Raw genomic sequence first — 21,428 nt, forward strand, 5'->3', positions numbered from 1 at the left:
ATTCAGACCCTTCCTTGGGAAAGAACAGAGAAGATACACACTGAAACAGCCAGGATACTGTGCCAAGCAAAACCACCAGATTGCAACCTACAGAAAGAAGATGTACAAGCTATTAAGAACCTTAATGCCAACAAGAGTATATTGGTACTGCCTGCTGATAAGGGAAATGTGACCATCATAATGAAAACCAAAGATTATGAGCAGAAGATCTGGGACCTATTAGATCCGATGAGGTACTGAAAACTAAGCGCAGATCCGATGCAGCATATCACATGGAATACGAATCGCTTAACCAAGGCATCTTACCTGCCAGTGGACATACAGAGGAACCTGCACAACACAGAAGCCCTACCACCTTGACTGTATGGATTATCTGAGATCCACAAGAATAACATTCCACTGAGACTGATTGTTAGCACTCCTGGCTCACCAATATATAAACTGGCTAAACACTTGGGCCCTCTCCAGCCGCATGTCAGGAAGACTGACACTTACATAAAGGACTCACAATATTTCATTGAGAAGCTGAAGAAACTAAAACTTGCACCAAATGATGTCCTGGTCAGCTTGGATGTTGTTTCTTTGTTTACAAAAGTGCCACTCACTGACTCTCTGGAGCACATCGGTTCCATTTTTCAACGAAGCATCACAGAGCTCTTTCATGCATGTCTCACCACCAGCAATTTCACATGGAATGGCAACTTCTATGAACAGCTGGAAGGCATCACCACGAGTAGTCCTCTTAGTCTAGTGGTGGCCAACTTCTGCATGGAACATTTCAAAGCACAGGCACTGGACTTGGCACCTTGTGAACATAAGGTGTGGTACACATACGTTGATGATACCTTTGTTGTGTGGAGCCATGGTAAAGAACAGACACTTGAACAGCCTCCACGCCAACTTAAAATTTACCATGGAAGTAGACAAGGATAAAAAACTACCATTTCTAGAAGTGTCGGTCACAAGGGATGGTGAAGACGTGTTACACAGCTTGCATTGATACCTGCACAAACTATCAAATCACCACCTGAGCCAGAAAAGAGGCATGCTGCACCATCTCGGATGCAAAATGCAACACCTGGAAAGTGTTCTGAGGAGCAATGGGTACTCCACAAGTTATATTAGAAGAATAACATGGTCACATACTCAGTGAAGTGACAAATCAGGAAAAGAAATGTTGGGTACAGCCTTTCTACCATACATTCCCAGAGTGACAGACAGAATCAGGCATATGTTGCGCAAATACGGCATAAAGACTATTTATAAACCAACAAAGAAAATCAGAGAGTGTCTCAGATTGGTAAAGGAGAAAAGGGACTCACTTGTAGTGTCAGGACTATGCCGCGTACTATGCACATGCGGAAAAGTTCGTGCTGGAATGACTGGATGATCAATCAACACCAGGATCACAGAACATAAGCAACATTGCATGTTAGGGCAGGTGGAGAAATCAGCCCTGGAGAGCACACGTTGTGTGAGACTGACCACATAGCAAAATTCGCCGACACGGAAGTTGTGGCTGTAGAGATCTATCACGTCCACTTCTTCAGAGAAGCTATAGAAATACATAAACAGAAGAACAGCTTCAATAAGAAAGAAGAAAGGATCAAGGTAAACAGATACTGTCTTCCCCTGCTGCAGCAAACAACCATTGCAGGCAGCAAGAGAACCACACCGGAAATGGCCATGGAGAAGCCCTTGGACATTGGCACTCCAGGTACATACAGTCTGCAGCTGTGGGCTCGGCTCCAGTACACCATCAGCAATGGAGGGTGAAACTTTGAAACTTTGACAATGTTAGGCACTCGTGCTGGCAAAACGTGAGAAAAATCATCAGACGTACGTCGGCCAAAGAACTCCAGACAGAAGCCAACTGGCAGTTTGTCACAGGTTGCTTTACTTTATCAGCTACTACACAATCCCCAATCACTCAGGCTTATGAAATAAACCAACTTTCAAATAGAATATAAACCAGAAACAGTGCTACTGCACAGAGCACACCGTGCCTCACAGTGACCTAGTTTCTGAAATGGCTCAGACTCACATCAATGACACCTCACCCATGTGGCGTGGTCACTGCAGAATTGGGCAGGAACTCTGTATCCAAGTAGAGTGCCTCATAAACAGTCAATAAACTGCTCTGCATAGCCATTGCCTTCTTGTCCATTGAGCAACAGTCTGGCAGTATCGCATCATATAGGACCACTCGGTGATTGTACAGAAAGGTGTGAGTTAAGGACCATTTCGCTCTATTGAGGCCTAAGAACTGTAGTGTGCAAGTGAGACAGATGAGAACCTACAGCATAGGGAAACCCAGTAGAAGCCATTTGTGGCCAAGGAGACGTAGCAGTGTTAAATATGGCAGACCTAAGATCGGGAAACATTTATGGAAACTATTTAATTCTGTAGTAATGCAGGGAATGAAGCCACAGTAATTTTAATCTATCATCCTTCATAAATTTTCATGGTGATCCTAATAAAACTTGAATATTGATTTACTGTTAAAGAGAAATTCACAATTTTTGTAACAAAGACCTGAATGCTAAAATCTGAACGTTTTAGTCGATCTTAACGATAGACATTTCATATAGAAGCATATCATTAAAATGACAAATGCTGTAAATATCAACTCTGTAACTTCAAACAATGGAAAATCCAGGATGGAATGTAACAATACGACAGAAGGCAAGTTGCTACCCACCATATTGCAGAGATGCTGAGCCGAGATAGGCACAATAAAAAGATTCACACAATCACAGCTTTCGGCCATTAAGGCCTTTGTCAGCAGTAGATACACACACACACACACACACACACACACACACACACACACACACACACGTACATATGCACACACACGCTCACGCAAGCGCAACTTGCACACCCATCTGCAGTCTCAGAGAGCTGAAACTGTGTGTGTGTGTGTGTGTGTGTGTGTGTGTGTGTGTGTGTGTGTGTGTGTGTGTACTGCTGACGAAGGCCTAAATGGCCAAAAGTTATGACTGTGTGAATCTTTTTATTGTGCCTATCACAGTTCAGAATCTCCACTATATGGTGAGTAGCAACTTTGTAACTTCATTTGTTTAAAAGATATAGTAAATTTAAATTATCAGTAGTTTCAGTTGAGCATCATATCATCATTTACTCCACACAAAACACATTGAACGATGACAGCATGACACCTTATTGAAATTATCAGTATTTTCAGTTAAGCATCAGATCATCATTTACTCCACACAAAACACATTGAACGATGATAGCATGACACCTTATTGAATCATTAGGTAACAGAATATTTGTTGTAAGGTTTAGTGCATAATAGTTTATTTATCAGAAAGCACACTGGTGCATGGCTACTGGCCATGACATTCCAAGTTAAGAAGGAAATTGGTTTTCTGTAAAAGAATTTAACGTTTATTATGAATGGATATTATTGTTATTTTATTTAGAATGTGAAAGTGGTCAAGCTTTGATTATTTAAATATGTTAAAATGTAAAATAAGTGGTAGCCAATCAAATGGACAGCTTCAGGAAAGGGAACGCCCCTAGTCGGTTGAGCGAGGATATTCGGTGCACAGGAAATGCGGCTGGGGACGGGCAGAGTGGATAGTTCAGATTGAGACACGAAAGTGGACAGTAGATCTTTAGGCAGCTAGGAAGTGAAATGACTTAGAAAATTTCATGTTGTGTGGTATTGCAGGACTTAGTCTCTGAGCGATGAGCAGCCATGCACCTGGTGTGAACTCTAACTTTTCACGTAGTTAACGAGGTGGAGTATTGGACTTCTAATTCGTGATGAGACTGTGAATGATCGAACTGTATCAAATGGATATGCACTCAAGTATAACAGTAACTCTAAATACGACCACTTTCGCTACAAGTTTGCTTTCTGAATAAACATTATTCTAACCATATCGCAATTGTGTGGCCTACATCATTTATGGGTCATTAATTTAGTTCCAATATTATTATTACTGATTAGATGTTACATTAACTTTGTTTCATACAATTTCACAAACTTGCCATCAGCCAGACAATTTAACCAAAAGGTCACAAGTGTCTAATTTAGGGCATGTAATGCGACATATGTGGTTCAACCCCTAGAGAAGTTTAAGCCAAGACATTTTGATGAAGAGGAACCGCATGTGAGCCCAAACATCTTTGGAATGTTAGCTCGCAAAGGAAAGTACAGTTATACTTATGTGGTGAAGATGTTGTAATGGAACAATGAACACATTAGAAGCTGGTGTCACCCTGCATCCAGTACATATTGTAAAATGTCAGCAACTTTTCACATGAATAAGCACCCAGCATCATTTCAATTAGATATCTGTGCAGTGACAGTGTTAATTAATGTCGAAACATATTACAGAATGGGTTCACCATTGTTGTCATGAGCTGGCTACAGGTTAATTTCATACAGTAAACAAAGAATATGAACCAAGCATAAATTTGGAACAGAAGCCAATTGCAAGCAAGTGGGACACAACATTCCTAATTAAGTTGTGGCTAAAAGGGAAGTGGCAAATATTTTTTGGATTTGACAGTTTCATAAGTTTTTGGTTTGCTGATCAAAATTCAAATTATTTTAGTGCAACAAGACATTACTTTCTGCAGATTAAAAGAGGTTTGGGAAGGATTTGAGGAACCATTGAATGGAGACAGGAATGTTATAGCCCATATTATTCTAAAACAACAAAATATGTAATTTTGCAGTGTACTGCCAGTAGTAGTTTCAGTTAAAGCAGTAATCAAAGGAGTGAATTAGACTAGATTCAAAATCTTAGAGTTATTGAACCTATAAATGTGAGCAACTGGATCATATATAAAGTATGACTCAAAACAGGAAGCTGTGCATTGTAACTTTTTGGAGATTTCAGGTCTATAATCAATTCACAGTCCCTAGTGGAGTGTTAGCCTGCTCCTTGGCCGAAACATGGATACCAAAATTAGTCAATGTGAATCATTTATCTAAGACAGAAGTACCAGTTACCACTAAACACTGAATCAAAAAATTTCTTATTCTTCATCCTCCTCCTCCTCTTCCTCCTCCTCCTCTTCCTCCTCCTCCTCACTGTTTTCCCACAGGTTCCACTCTTTTGATTCTCTGTCTGCACTTGACACAATCTTGTGCCTCGTCTGACTCAATGCCCACTATCTTGAGGTCAACATGAGAGGTAGCTAGCTGACACTGCCTCAGTCTTGGCCTCCCAAAAGGTCGCTTGCGATCAACTTTCAAAAAAAAAAATTAACAATTTGCAATTGTATCTTGGTCTGTTTGAAGCATATGTCCATACCACTGTAGACAACCTTTGCTCATCTTTGCAACATATCGGACACTCCATACTGTTTGTGTATTTTGTCATTAGTCACATAATCATCAAGTGTCAGACCAGCTGTCCACTGATGCATTTTGGTGCCCATTACAGCATGTTGTTGCCCTGCTTTTCTTGTTGAAGACCAAAATTCTGCACTGTACAAGGCAAATGGGTGGACTGCAGAGCAGTGTATTTTGACTTGAGTCAGTCCAGGATCTTCTCATCATAAAGCACATCAGTCATTGTCTGCCATTGAAGCCGAAGCGTTGATAACAAAGATTGTGATTTCAGAAATAAGTGAGCCATTGGCAGTGATTTTTGAGCCAAGATACTTGAAGCTGTTTCTCTTTGGCAGATCTATACCATAGATCCTGATTGTGCCCATTTTATTTGCCTCTGTTGGCAGATATTTAAGTTTCTTTATAATGAGGCACAGACCAGATTGTTCAAAGCAGTTTTTCCATGCTTAAACTTTTTGTTGAAGGATTTTCTTGTCTTTAGTAGCCAGTATAACATCATCAGCATACAGTAGGGTCCAAGGTGCTAATTTCTGAAGATCTCTGGTTATCGTGTCCATTGTTATGATGGACAGAAGGGGAGAAAGAGCTGGTCCTTGATGGACACCCACAGAAACAGGAAAGTAAGCTGGTGCTCCAACAGTAGAATGAACTTGATTTACAGGATTATGGTAGAGCACCTGGACCCATCCAGTCAGTTCATCAGGTACTTCATCCTCTCAGAGGGCAACCATGCAGGACACCTTGGTAATCAGTCAGGAAAATGAACTGACTTTTCGTAGACTTCTCACAGTGTTTCTCAATAAGCGAGTGAGTTCCATAAATAGCATTGGTGATCTCACAACCTTTTACAAAGCAACATTTCAAGGACTGGTGGTAATACTGACAACCTTGCATATTCTGCTGTGCTTTAAGATCTTCATTGTAGATGATAGGAGGCATACAGGTCAGTAGCTGGAACATTTAAGCAGACTCTCCTCCTGTTTCCAAATTGGGATCATACTGCTAAGTGCCCCCAGGCATGTATATTCTTCTCTTCAATGATCTTGTTGAGGAAACTGTCAGACATTTAGCTGCCTCCCAGAACCTTGAAATCAACAGTTCTGCTGGTAGGCCAGTCGCCTTTCCTACGGCTCTAAAACTTTAGGCTTAGTGACTGACAGGATGAATTCTTGAATGGGTGCCAACTATTGTACTGGGGAGTGTGGGAACTCTTCATTGAAGACTGCCTCGAAATGGCAATGCCGGTGCTTTGCTGCCATCTTTCAGTCAACAGTAAGTTTACCTTCTTCATCACTGATGCCACAGAAATTCTGTATGTCTGTAGTATGCTGATGCCACTCCTTTAAAAGGCAACAGGTATATTGCTTACCAGGTGGTGTGCCAGACCTTTCATAAATCTTGCTGTAATGAGCTGATTTTGCTGCTGCAACTGCCTTATTTGCATCACAGTAGATATTTCAGTTTTGTTTTTGAAGCGAGGAACTAGTGACAGTACTTTTTTTCTGCTCTCACTTTGTTCTTAAGATCCCCTGAAAAAAACCATGTCTGATGATTTATTTGAGGTCTTCCAGCTTTGATATATGTATTTGTTCACAGGTGACTGCTTGAATAGTTTCTTTTAATACACCTCACATTGTTTCAGTGTCAGTATGGGGTGGAGAAGGGATATTTGAGATGATATCTTTCTCTCTTTCCTTGAACCACCACCATTTTATCCGTGCTGGGCCACACCGTTCTTCCTTCTTTAGAACATTGCTGCACGTTTTTAATGCAATTGGGCAGTGTAGGGAATGGCCTTTGCATCTATTACCAGCTTTTGATCATGTTTTCACACTAGAAGCAAGTCAAACTTCTGCCACTGTAGTATGTCCAAAGATGGGGGCACACTTCTTGAAAAATATGTTCGTGGTAACTAGATTGTGAGTTTCCACAAAAACTAGTATTCTCTTACATGTTATTAATTACACTTGCACCATTCCTTTTGAGTACTAGTGCATGATTTTTTTTTTTCCAAAAAATATATCACAGCAACTACTTTGTGTTGTGAGAATTATTTAGATGACATGATTATCACAAGAGCATCTGAATAACTTGCATGCTGTATTTAGCCAACTGCAGGGTATTGACAGAAAATGTAACCTGAAAAAAAGGCATTTGTTTTTTTAATAGGATGTTACGTAAAAAGGAATGGTCCATAGCAAACTAGTAATCAAAACCATAGAAAAAGAGCCTAACAGCAACTGAAACACTGCCACACCTGCAGGATCTGACAGTGTGACAAATCTTTTTGTGTAAAATAAATTTTGTTGAATTTAGGTAGGTTAGTTTAGCTAAGCTAAAACATTAATGACAGCTCAAAGAAACTGCTCCCACCCAAACTGAAAATATAAAAACTACTACTACAAGAATGTTTCAGGCAAAAGTAAATATTTTGGAAAAAAACTAGGTTCCAACAGAAGCTACAATGATGGACCCTAAGTTGGCTCTTAATTTTCAAGTCTGATTTTTTTTGTGTTACCCTCTAGTTTGGTTACATAGGATTAAAAAATGAGTTGTGTGTTATTTGGGCTCCTTAAGAGACGAGAAAGCTATGCCCCTATGGCTTTTTATCAGGGGAAAAAATCTACTTTAGTTTTATCTAAAAAAGTATTACACTGATATACTTAATTTCAACTTAATAATTAAATCTATTGTATTAAATTTAACAGTTTAATATATAATACTACTATGTAAAATGTCTGTGGAGAAAACATGATGAGAAACTATTTTTTTTTCTTTACTAATCTGTACTGTTCAATGAATCTCCTTTTTAGGCCCTGAAAATTTAGATGATATTTGAGTACAACCTGAAGCACATACTGCTTCTGATAAACAATTTTTTGTAGTCCTTCATGACTGGTTGATGTCTCTTTTTGTGAAGGAACTGTCTCAAGAAACTTGTCACTTTAGTCAAACATGGTAAAAAAAACTACTATTGTTTAGCTAGAAACAAACTGTTTTACTCCATTATTGATAATTTCAGATTTCGGTATTTCCCTCTTGTACTCTTTTTAATATTTACATCAGATGGTTCCACCCCATAATCCAGTGCATTGACCACTTTCATTGGAATAGGATCAAAGACTGCAAAAGCAATAGATTTAGGAGACAGGTACTAGTAACACCTTTTCAAGTTTCATATCAGTGCACACTGTGCTGCAGAGTGAAAAATTCATTTTGGAAACATCTTTACAGATTTGGTAAAGCTACACAAGTTATATCACAATTGGTAAGCTGACATTAATATAGCTTTGAAAGAACACTGAAATTCATACGCTGTAAGTTGGCTACAGCACGGTGCACAAATATTTCAAGTAATAAACCATGTCTTGCCTAAGGCTAAGATCCCGAGTTCTAGTCTCAATCCAGCACACAGTTTTAACCTGCCAGAAAGTTTCATATCAGCTCACATTCCACTGCAGAGTGGAAATTTCATTCTGGACTTTTGAGAATGGTTTTATGCATAATGGCTGCAAGGTAAATACAAGAGGTTTCTTTCTAAAATATTCTGAAACAAAACATCTCTAATAGTTACTATAATTGATGCTGTTGCATCCAAAATTAATGCTTTAATAATGGATTGAAGGCCCTATTCAGTGAGTGTGTCATACACAGATGAAGCACGCCCTTCTCCAGCAGTCGCATTTCACAATATATGCACACCAGGAAGTTTATCAGTATCAAAATTCAAAACAATCTCAAGTGTTTTTAACACATAATTACCAATTAATCCTCTTCTTCTTCAACTCTAAGAGTTCATTGTGAACATTGGCATCTTCAAAAATTCTCTGCCAATCTTTCCATCTTTCCATCTTCTGCAGCCTATTTTCTGCAGGTCCTTCATAACTCCATCTATCCACCTGATTCTCAGTCGACTCGGTCATCTTTAACCCCCTGGGTTTCCATCTAACATTCTTTTATTTACTTCCTTATCACTCATTTATGCCACATTCTCCACCCATCTTAATCAGGCTGATTAGACTATTCTTCCAATGTGTGGATTTTTGATGTCATTGACCAATTTTCCAAGGCATATATAAGTACTGGTCTTATAAGTGTTTTATAATTGTTAATTTGGTGATACAAGTTAATATAAAATAGGCTCTGGTAGCTGCTATTAATCTGTTTAATTTCATAAGATGGGTCATTTGAGGGGACAACTGTCAATCTCTGCTCAACTCTCTCAAAAATATAATTGCCCAATGTTTCTAAGAGTGGCACATTCTCGTTGCATGCATTCCCTACAGCAGTTTATTTTGTTTTCTGTCCATTGATATTTTGTCCCACATTCCTGATGGCTTGCTCAAGTGTTATTTGTTCAATTTTGATAAATGTCTCCTCCACCCCCTTCCTTGTTCTTGTGACTATGTCTATCTCATCAGCATAATCTGAATATCTGCTCTGATCTACAAAACACCATTTTTGTGTCCCTCATGACCTCCTCCAAGCCAACATTAAACAGGAAACATGCCAGCACATCTCCTTGCTTTACACCATCATATATATCTAGTGGATCAGACAGTGTTCCTCCCATTCTTATACTACTCTGTAGCTTATTCATGGTCATTCTTGTAAGCCTTAACAGTTTTTCAGGATTTCCTAGCTCGGTCAAGGCACAGCACAGTTGCTCTCTATCTATGCTATCATACATTGATTTGTAATTTATGAAAAGGTGGTGTGTGTCAATCACAAATTCAATTGTCTTTTCTAAAATTTGCCTTAGGCTGAAGATCCGATCTGATTTACTTGTGATAAATCCACACTGGTATGCATTAGTTTCTTTCCAAACAATTGGGAGGATACAGTCAAAGAGTATGTTGGGGAATACTTGGGATATAAAGTTTAGCAGCAGATCTCCTTTCTTGTATATATGGCATATAATTCCTGCTCTCCATTGCTGGAGCTTTTTCTTCTTACCCCATACTGAAATTACCAATTTTAGGAGAATTTGTTCTGACTGACTGCCACCTTGCTTGAACAGTTCTGCTGGAATATTTTCTGTGCCTCGTGACCTATTGCTCGTCAGTTACTTCAAAGCAATTCTCATCTCTTCCAAAATTCACAGGGCAGTATATTTGTCCAAGTCATTTAATCCTTGTACATGCAAGAGATCTCTTAGTATCACCCTTAGAGTTGAGGAGTGTATAAAAACGTTGGCAACCATATGTCTCACATCTCTGTCACGCTACATACAGTTTTATCAGCTTTATCCTTTATCAAGCTAGTTTTTTTCCCCACTGTAGGGTGTGTGAGCAGCTATTACCTGCCTATAAAACTTTTGCATCTCATTCTGATTTCTCTGTCCTACTTCTTTCTTTATGATCTTCAACCATTGCTCTTGTACAGCTTGATTGTAAAGCTCTTCTTCATGCCATGTTATTTTTATCAAACCAAAGAGATCTTATGCACATTGCTTCAGTTTCTTGTGTTTTCATTTGCCAATATCGCCTCTGCATTCTTCATCATTTACCATTGATTCTCAATGTTGTCAAACTCTTCAGCTCTTCTAAGGATCAGTGATATCTATTCTTGGTATTGCCTTCTAACTGCAGATGATTTTAGAACTGCTACATTATATTTCTGTTTGTTGGTTTGGATTCCTTTAGAGGTACTGGAGATTCTAGCCTTCACTTGTGCCCATATCAAACAGTGATGAATCTCAATTTGGGGCTCCTGAGGATCTTCACATCCAAGAGGTCCAACTAGGGTTTTGCATAAATCAACACAAAATCAATCTGGTTAACAATGATCCTATTTGGTGACTTAAGTGTTCCTTGTGGTTTGCAAAAGTGCCCTCATTAGTAAACAATAGTTTATCTTACTAGAGAACCCTTTGACAGCATTTCAAACAACAATGCTGTTGATGTAGGTAAATATGGAATGGGTAATATTTAGGTCTGTGAACAACACATAGGATAATTGTTTGACTGATAACAACTTCTCTTTGAATTTGACCAGAACTGATGTGTAGATCTATTCTAGCAACTTCAGGAATCACTGCTTCTCTTGCATTAATTATTTGCAGTTCTGCATTGATTGTTTTCTTGCAGGAAAACTTGTATTTAGGAAATTGGTGTGTGTTAGACAACATCTGTTCTATGTAAAATTCTGCTACTCTTGAAATACGTTGGTGACATTCACTGCAAATTAATAAAATGTTTTTAAATTATTTATAAGAAAAATGAATTGGAGACGAGTTGGACAAGCTTCCGGCCAAGTGGATGTTATTCCAGGATTCCAAGTGATATGAAAAAAAGATGACACTATAAAAGATGTATAAGCTATACAGAAACACATAGCTGAATACCACAATACATGTATAAAATGATCCTTCATTAAACATTATAAAGATTGTACAGTGCACAATATTTTCAGAGAATCTGTAGAAAACAAATTAAATATAAATGTCAATTTAAACAATGCCTCCAGTTTCTAGAAAATGGACTTTTACATGTGATCTATGTAATTTTTTTATGCTAGTACTTGATTTTCCTTTTTTTACCAGCTATCCAACCAAGCTTTGCCTGCATTTTTCTAGCAATGTTCTTACATCAGATGAGCAATGCCATTATCCTTGGGCACTGTCACTGTCTGCTGAATAGTGACTGATGAAACGTGCTGATGGATCGTTAACAGTCACCCATCGTGGCATCCAGAAATATGGTATCAGGTGTGACTGATTTGGAAACTGCATCTCAAACTGTTTCCTGGAATAATTAATCATATGGTAAAAACATTTCTTACTTTCAGGTCTTCAAAGACTTTTTCGGTTGAATATTTATTTATTAACACTAAACAAAGAAAGTGAGAGACTACAAAATGAATTGGCCCAAATTAGTGGTTATGCTGCAAGTGAGCTAGGGCAAGACTCATCAGCAGTCTTACATAAATAAGTTTTTAGAAATCTTGTGTAGAAGGTAAGTATTATATGTATCTAATTATTGTGTTAATGGTGATCCCAAATGAGATGAAATTCATTCTGTTTTCAGCTAAACTCCAAATTTTGGGACAAAAGCTGTCAATAAAGTTTTTGTAAAAATTTGCTGTAACTGATTATTCTTTATTCAAAGCCACAAAGAGTGTTATTATTAATTACCATAATCAGGTTGTTCATTTCTGAATAATAATTTATTTTCTTCATTTTACCAACCTCAAAAATAATACATGCAGTAATATAATAATGTACGGAAAATTCTAGTTGGGAATTATTTAGGAATAAAGACGATGACACACTGAAGGGCAGAAGCACTGCATCTTTAATATGTACACAAACAACAGGTACAGAGATTGGCTAGCTTTAGGAATGCACTTCCTTTTTCAAATTAGTAAGACACCTGTCTCCCGACATTGTGCTCAGTCGAATGAGCACGATGTAGGGAGACGTGTGTGTGTGTGTGTGTGTGTGTGTGTGTGTGTGTGTGTGTGTGTGTGTAGCAATCAAACATTTGTGGAAATTTATTCTGTTTCTACTGCTGCCTCTTGCATTTTGTGTGACTTATTCTTTAGGCTGGCTAGCAAACTGGACTCACATTCAGAGAAGGAAAACGGTTCAAATCCACATTTGGCAATCCAGGTTTACATTTTCCATCCCTAAATCAATCCAGGCAAATACTGGGCTGGTTCCTTTGAAATGGGGTGGCTGATTTCCTTCCCCATCCTTGAAACATTCTGAGCTTGTGCTCAATCTCTAATGACCTCTATGTCAATGAGATGTCAAACCATAATCCTCCTTCCTTCCCCTATGTGGTCATTAGTAACCCACCCTAATTCATATTGTTATTCCATCCCAGATTTTCCACTGTTTAATATTAATTAAAATTTTTAACTTGTGCATATAGACAAGAGAAAAGTGCAACTGCCTTGTCAAGCACATTACAAATTGTATGAAACACAACTAGTTCTGTGGAGGAAATAAATGTACTGAAAGAAAAAAGTAGGATCATTTGATGATACCAGTCAAGAATGTAGTATATGACAGGAAAGCGCACACAGTTTTCAAATTAAATCAGTTTTTACTGATTCCAGGAGTAGCCTTAGTGGTCTTTTTGATTTTGTTAGTTAAGTGACGAATTGGGCTCAGGGTCACTGGTTAGGGTCTAAGTTTTAGTTATTTGGCCATTCCACTTATCATTCTGTATGAGATGAGTTCAATAAAAATTTAATTCAGCAGAATCTTCATGTTGTGAACCGTAATTGCATTTAGTATTGTTTTTAGAAACCTTACAAGCATTATTTTTTAAAGCACCAGATCACACAAACTACTAATATCTAATGAAGACTTAAATCATTCTCTGTCAGTCTCGTACCCAGAAAACTATGAACTTAACAACTGGCACACTTATTTACATCCTAACATGTCAAAACCTTTTTGTTTTTGCATTACTTACATTCTTTTTAAAAATTACTCTAGTGAGCCTCTCTTTGAATAGGCATGCACACATTTATACAAAATATCACACTATAATGAAAATACTATACTATAATGAAAATTGATAGGACCTTTATTGTTTACAATATACATAAATGACTTAGTTGACAACATCGGTAGCTCCTTGAGGCTATTTGCAGATGACACGGTTGTCTACAAGAAAGTAGCAACATCAGAAGACTCGTACGTACTCCAGGAGGACCTGCAGAGGATTAATGCATGGTGCGACAGCTGGCAGCTTTCCCTAAACGTAGATAAATGTAATATAATGCGCATACATAGGGGCAGAAATCCATTCCAGTACGATTATGCCATAGGTGGTAAATCATTGGAAGCGGTAACGACCGTAAAATACTTAGGAGTTACTATCCGGAGCGATCTGAAGTGGAATGATCACATAAAACAAATAGTGGGAAAAGCAGGCGCCAGGTTGAGATTCATAGGAAGAATTCTAAGAAAATGTGACTCATCGACGAAAGAAGTAGCTTACAAAACGCTTGTTCGTCCGATTCTTGAGGCGTTACGCAATACGGAAAGGTTTATTATCGAAATTACGAGAGAGCACATTCCGGGAAGAGATGGGCAACATATTACTACCGCCCACATATATCTCGCGTAATGATCACAACGAAAAGATCCGAGAAATTAGAGCAAATACGGAGACTTACAAGCAGTCGTTCTTCCCACGCACAATTCGTGAATGGAACAGGCAAGGGGGGATCAGATAGTGGTACAATAAGTACCCTCCGCCACACACCGTAAGGTGGCTCGTGGAGTATAGATGTAGATGTAGATGTAGATTGATATGTAGGCATAAACTGTGTAATGCATAAGAGTATACTGTAACTGGAATGGGATATTAATCGTGCAATCGAATGACAATTACATCAAAATAATTTATGCCATTTAAACTACCAGTTCCAAAATTTTGGAAAATATCTGAACTTGCGGTGAGCACAACTATCAGCACAATCAATAGAAAAACATAAAAATATATCTTAGCACTCCCATTTTCCATAACCTAATGCTTCTTCTTCAAGGAGAAAAGAAAAATTGGTTTGGGTCAGTGGAGGAGGTTGTGAACAGGCAAGTAACACAGAACCCAGATGAAGAATGAGCCTTCATCTTTGTCTCCATCCACTTCTCTTTAATCAGGTTTCTGAGTGGACTCCTTCAAATCAATTCATCTTTCCTCTCAGAAGAAAGATGTAGATGTAGATGTAGATTGATATGTAGGCATAAACTGTGTAATGCATAAGAGTATACTGTAACTGGAATGGGATATTAATCGTGCAATCGAATGACAATTACATCAAAATAATTTATGCCATTTAAACTACCAGTTCCAAAATTTTGGAAAATATCTGAACTTGCGGAAGGTCCACGTGGGAAAAATTATATATAAAAACAAAGATGAGGTGACTTACCGAACAAAAGCGCTGGCAGGTCGATAGACACACAAACAAACACAAACATACGCACAAAATTCAAGCTTTCGCAACAATCTGTTGCCTCATCAGGAAAGAGGGAAGGAGAGGGGAAGACGAAAGGAAGTGGGTTTTAAAGGAGAGGGTAAGGAGTCATTCCAATCCCGGGAGCGGAAAGACTTACCTTAGGGGGAAAAAAGGACAGGTATACACTCGCACACACGCACATATCCATCCACACATGGGTCTGTATGTGTGGATGGATATGTGCGTGTGTGCGAGTGTATACCTGTCCTTTTTTCCCCCTAAGGTAAGTCTTTCCGCTCCCGGGATTGGAATGACTCCTTACCCTCTCCTTTAAAACCCACTTCCTTTCGTCTTCCCCTCTCCTTCCCTCTTTCCTGATGAGGCAACAGATTGTTGCGAAAGCTTGAATTTTGTGTGTATGTTTGTGTTTGTTTGTGTGTCTATCGACCTGCCAGCGCTTTTGTTCGGTAAGTCACCTCATCTTTGTTTTTTTTATATATATATATATATATATATATATATATATATATATATATATATATATATAATGGAAGGAAACATTCCACGTGGGAAAAATTATATATAAAAACAAAGATGAGGTGACTTACCGAACAAAAGCGCTGGCAGGTCGATAGACACACAAACAAACACAAACACACACACAAAATTCAAGCTTTCGCAACAAACTGTTGCCTCATCAGGAAAGAGGGAAGGAGAGGGGAAGACGAAAGGAAGTGGGTTTTAAGGGAGAGGGTAAGGAGTCATTCCAATCCCGGGAGCGGAAAGACTTACCTTAGGGGGAAAAAAGGACAGGTATACACTCGCACACACACACATATCCATCCACACATACAGACACAAGCAGACATATTTAAAGACAAAGAGAAAGAGAAAGAGAAAGACAAAGAGTTTGGGCAGAGATCGCTCTGCCCAAACTCTTTGTCTTTAAATATGTCTGCTTGTGTCTGTATGTGTGGATGGATATGTGTGTGTGTGCGAGTGTATACCTGTCCTTTTTTCCCCCTAAGGTAAGTCTTTCCGCTCCCGGGATTGGAATGACTCCTTACCCTCTCCCTTAAAACCCACTTCCTTTCGTCTTCCCCTCTCCTTCCCTCTTTCCTGATGAGGCAACAGTTTGTTGCGAAAGCTTGAATTTTGTGTGTGTGTTTGTGTTTGTTTGTGTGTCTATCGACCTGCCAGCGCTTTTGTTCGGTAAGTCACCTCATCTTTGTTTTTATATATATATATATATTAAACAATTTCCACAATGAGTTTTCCTTTTTATACAGAAAATTATCTGACCTGTAGTAATATGCTTCCTTTGTAGGTGGTGTGCAGTGGGGATACTTTTTCGATGCACCAGCCATCTCATTATCAGTCACTTGAGATTCCACAATGTCCTGTATCACATTGAAGAGGGACTTCTTCTTTGATGTAACACCATCACTTTAACATAAAGAGACATGTGTTAAAAAAAAATCATTAACAAAATCTTTCAGTCAAGAACAACTCTCTCCCATCTGACAAGTGTTAGCTTCATTTCAGCTGGTCTACTGCACTTCAAATGTGTACTAGGACTTTTTCTTAGTTGAATCCCGATTAAAAGCTGCAAAATATTTATATTAAATTCTCATATATGTTTCTGAAAGATAAAAAAAATCAATGATTTGGTAGTCAAATTCAAACTATTTGCAATAAATTGTTAATATTTGTGAAGAGCCTGTAAGAATGTATCATGTATTAGGAGAGAAAAAAAAATTATCCAGACGGTTAAGGGAGGCAAAAATTTGTGATGGGTACTGGAATTTGATAGGAGGAAAAGGAAAAATACTAGACCATGGAATAGGGGCTGCATACAGGAATGAAAGAGAAACCTACTTGATAGAATTTTGTGCACAGCTTAAGGTAATCATTGATTATACTTGATTAGGATCATGCAAGAAGTTTGTATATGTGGACGAGACTTGGAGACATTGGAAGGTTGATAACATGATGATAAGACAGAGATCTTGGAACCAGTTTTTAAAATGTAATATAGGGTATCTATAGTTAAAGTTCCAGTTTCAAAATGCTGTAGAAAGAGAACCACAACTCAGAATGATATCAAATTTGAACAGCATATTATCGAGACAGGGGGTAATGTCATGGAACGAGAGAGAGAGAGAGAGAGAGAGAGAGAGAGAGGGAAGTTTGCATCTGATATGTTCAACATGACTGTCTCCATGAAGGATCGTGCACTGCTGGTAAAGTTCTTTTGCAGAACAGTGATGTGTGCCAGTAGCCCTGCAGAAGTTCTGGACAGTCAATGATATGAAGAAGGCATTGGTCCAGTGTCTCCTAAGGGTCTGGGGAAAATGATTACAAAATTCGAAAAGACAGTTTCTTCTGCAGTGTAATGTGGTAGAGGGAGGAAAGTAATTGATCCAACATCTGCCAAAGATGTGGCCACAGTATTGCAGGAGGGGTTGCGTGTTGATGTGCAAACATGCAGTGCATGGGGAACTGCCCAAATGTTAGAAATGCCTGTGACCACAGTGCATAAAATCCTATGAAACATTGTATGTTGAGAGCCATACAAACTCACCCATGTTCAGGAGCTGCTTCTGGCTGGCTTGCCAGCAAGACAAATGTTCATTCTGGAATTTTATGCATGCATGGAAGTAGACAATGAATAGCCATAGAATATTCTGTGGACAGGCAAACCCCATTTCCATCTCCATAGTCATGTCAATATGCAGAATATGGGCAATGGAAAACCCATACATACATCACTTCACTCTGCCAAGTTTACTGTCTGGTTGGGGTTGACAGCATTGTTTATCATAAGGCCACATTTTTTCCAGGAGATGAGTCATGCAGTCTTGTTACCTGTACTGATACTGGCAAACACTATGAGAGTCTTTTGCACACAATGTCATTTCAATCCTTCAGTAGCATGGATGTAAGGGTAGGACAATTTTTAGCAAGATGGCCATCCTCCACACATTCCACAGCCAGTCAAGCAGCTGCTGTAGAGGCGTTTCGGAAATGCTAGAATTATCAGACTTTGTTTCCCTACAGCCTAGCAGTCCACGATAACCTGATCTTAACCTGCGTGACTTCTGGCTGTGAGATTATCTGAAAGATGTTGTTTTCAGTGCTCCAATTATGAACGTAGCTGAATTGAAGGCACTTTGAGCAACGCATTTTGAACATGACACCCAAGACACTCCCATCTGTGGTGGAACTTACTGTTTCTCAATTTCAACTTGTGGCAGAAAACAGTGGACAAGATACTGAACATGTCTTTCACCAGACTCATGACAATTTTGCTTTGTATAAAGTTTTTGGCCACATGACAATTCAAAAGCAATTTCTCCAATCCAGTGTTGTATGACCTTCCTGTGGATGATGGGCTTACCCAACTAACAGTGCCACAACTATTGAATGTCAAACTTGTCCAGTCATGCACACTGAACAGTACAGATGGGGGCATGTGCAACTCAAACCATAGCTGTCACATTACAATTCATCTGTCATTTGTAACTGACCCCATTTATGGTTCATTGGTTCACAGGTATTGCATCAGATAATGTTGTGGAAGTTGCACAATATTTCAACGAGACAGCTGCTCATCATCTTTAGATCTTTAGGTGCTTACTGACATGCAGCTGCAGTGACTCTACAATATACAGAGTGGAGAAACATTGTGTCACTAAATTTTAACCTTGCGTAGCTGATGCCAGTAGGGACCAAAATTACTAATGTTGTGTAGGTCGACAGCACACCATTTTTAAACTGTGGAAACTTGGCGCCACGCACTCAGATTGGCCATCAGATTGCTCTGTTGCCATTTGTCAGTTGACGGACAGCACTATGGTTGCTGGTACACACAAACAAACATCCCTCACCCCGTCACTGGCCCAACTTAATACACACACATGTCGAATAGGTTTTATTGTTTGTCTCCACCTCACGTTACAGGCATTCACATGTAAGCTTTGCTTAGGAGCACACACACATCACCTGTGATTTAGTCATACAGTAAGCATCGCGGCACAGTAGTCGTTTGAAGAACAACAAGACATGGTTTTTGTTTATGAACTAGCTGACAGCAATGCGCATGACGCTCGGTGGTTGTATGAGGAACGGCACCGAGTAAGACACCACCCATTCTCACAAATGTTTACAGCAGTTCACTGGCAATTTGGCGAAACAGGCTTGTTAGCAGGATATCATGGTGATGCTGGAAGACCTCAAACACGACAGGATGCTGCATTTGAAGAAACTGTTCTCGAGCGCTTTGAGGAAGCACGTAGGACAAGTGCTCAAGCGGTTGGACATGACATGGAGGTCACTCATCAGTTAGTCTGGGAGGTTTTGAGGGATGATGGCCAGCATCCATTTAGTTTCCACCTTGTCCAAGACCTAAATCCTGTGGCGGACTACGGTGAGTGTTCATCGGAGGTGAGGGTATCATCTGGAGTGCCCCAGGGAAGTGTGGTAGGTCCGCTGTTGTTTTCTATCTACATAAATGATCTTTTGGATAGGGTGAATAGCAATGTGCGGCTGTTTGCTGATGATGCTGTGGTGTACAGGAAGGTGTCGTCGTTGAGTGACTGTAGGAGGATACAAGATGACTTGGACAGGATTTGTGATTGGTGTAAAGAATGGCAGCTAACTCTAAATATAGATAAAAGTAAATTAATGCAGATGAATAGGAAAAAGAATCCTGTAATGTTTGAATACTCCATTAGTAGTGTAGCACTTGACACAGTCATGTCGATTAAATATTTGGGCGTAACATTGCAGAGCAATATGAAGTGGGACAAGCATGTAATGGCAGTTGGGGGAAGGTGGATAGTCGTCTTCGGTTCATTGGTAGAATTTTGGGAAGATGTGGTTCACCTGTAAAGGAGACCGCTTATAAAACACTAATACTACCTATTCTTGAGTACTGCTTGAACGTTTGGGATTCCTATCAGGTTGGATTGAGGGAGGACATAGAAGCAATTCAGAGACAGGCTGCTAGATTTGTTACTGGTAGGTTTGATCATCACGCGAGTGTTATGGAAATGCTTCAGGAACTCAGGTGGGAGTCTCTGGAGGAAAGGAGGTGTTCTTTTCATGAATCGCTACTGAGGAAATTTAGAGAACCAGCATTTGAGGCTGACTGCAGTACAATTTTACTGCCGCCAACTTATATTTCGCGGAAAGACCACAAAGATAAGATAAGAGAGATTAGGGCTCGTACAGAGGCATATAGGCAGTCACTTTTCCCTTGGTCTGTTTGGGAGTGGAACAGGGAGAGAGGATGCTAGTTGCGGTGCGAGGTGCCCTCCGCCACGCACCGTATGGTGGATTGCGGAGTATGTATGTAGATGTAGATGTAGATTTAGAGCACAGGATAGGGTTTTGCCGGTGGTTTCTGCGACATGCTGCAAGAGATTCCAACTTCCCCGCCATTGTGTTGTTTACCGATGAGTGCACCTTCCATCGGGATGGCCTTTCCAAAATTCGAAACGTTAATTACTCGGCAAGCGGAAATCCTCACATCACGTACATCCATGGACACCAGGAACGATTTTCACTCAACATTTGGGCATAGTGGGTGACCATCTGATAGGGTCGGTCTGTCTACCTCCTTGAGTTACTGGGCCAAATTACCTTCACTTTTTGCAAGAAACTCTACTCGGCCTGCTGGAAGGTGTTCTCCTGCACATATGGCTACACATGTGGTTGCAGCATTATGGGGTGCCCATACATAACAGTTGTGCTGTGAGCGGATATTTAAATGAACTCTTCGAGGGCCAGGTAATTGGCAGAGGTGCTCATAGGACATGGACCCCACGATCGCCAGACCTCACACCACCAGACCTTTTCCTGTGGGGATTCTTCAAGGTTCTAGTTCACCCCCCCGGATGCGAACTAGAAACAAAGAGGAATTAATGGATCGCATTCAACATGCCACCTATCACATCAGGGCAATGCCAGGAATCTTTGAAAGAGTTTGGCACAACACCATTCAATGTTACCAAGCTTATGTCACATCAGAGCGTCACGTGTTTGAGCACCTGCTTTAAGTAAACAATGTCTTAGTTACAATTTGTAAAAGACTTTCTGCACGTGAACTAACAGCTGTTGACAGGTTTGTTCGCGGTACGTCTTACCACTAAACAACAATGGATGT

General features: G+C 39.5%; 1 protein-coding gene across 3 annotated transcripts in view; it reads right to left on the reverse strand.

Annotated features, from left to right (window-relative positions):
• Positions 1-21,428, reverse strand: part of LOC126483917 (asparagine synthetase [glutamine-hydrolyzing]) — a 229,300-nt gene that overhangs the window by 11,498 nt on the left and 196,374 nt on the right. For 2 of the 3 annotated variants that reach the window (XM_050107190.1, XM_050107191.1), the window contains exons 10-11: positions 16,562-16,705; positions 11,928-12,084 (exon numbers count right to left, since the gene is read on the reverse strand). In XM_050107190.1, coding sequence (XP_049963147.1) covers positions 11,946-12,084; positions 16,562-16,705 — 283 coding nt within the window. In that variant the 3' untranslated portion in view covers positions 11,928-11,945. Of the gene's footprint in view, positions 1-11,879; positions 12,085-16,561; positions 16,706-21,428 lie in introns of all 3 variants that reach the window. The other variant, XR_007587788.1, reaches the window with a different exon arrangement.

The sequence above is a fragment of the Schistocerca serialis genome, chromosome 6 (genome assembly GCF_023864345.2).
Source record: "Schistocerca serialis cubense isolate TAMUIC-IGC-003099 chromosome 6, iqSchSeri2.2, whole genome shotgun sequence".
Lineage (NCBI taxonomy): Eukaryota > Metazoa > Arthropoda > Insecta > Orthoptera > Acrididae > Schistocerca > Schistocerca serialis.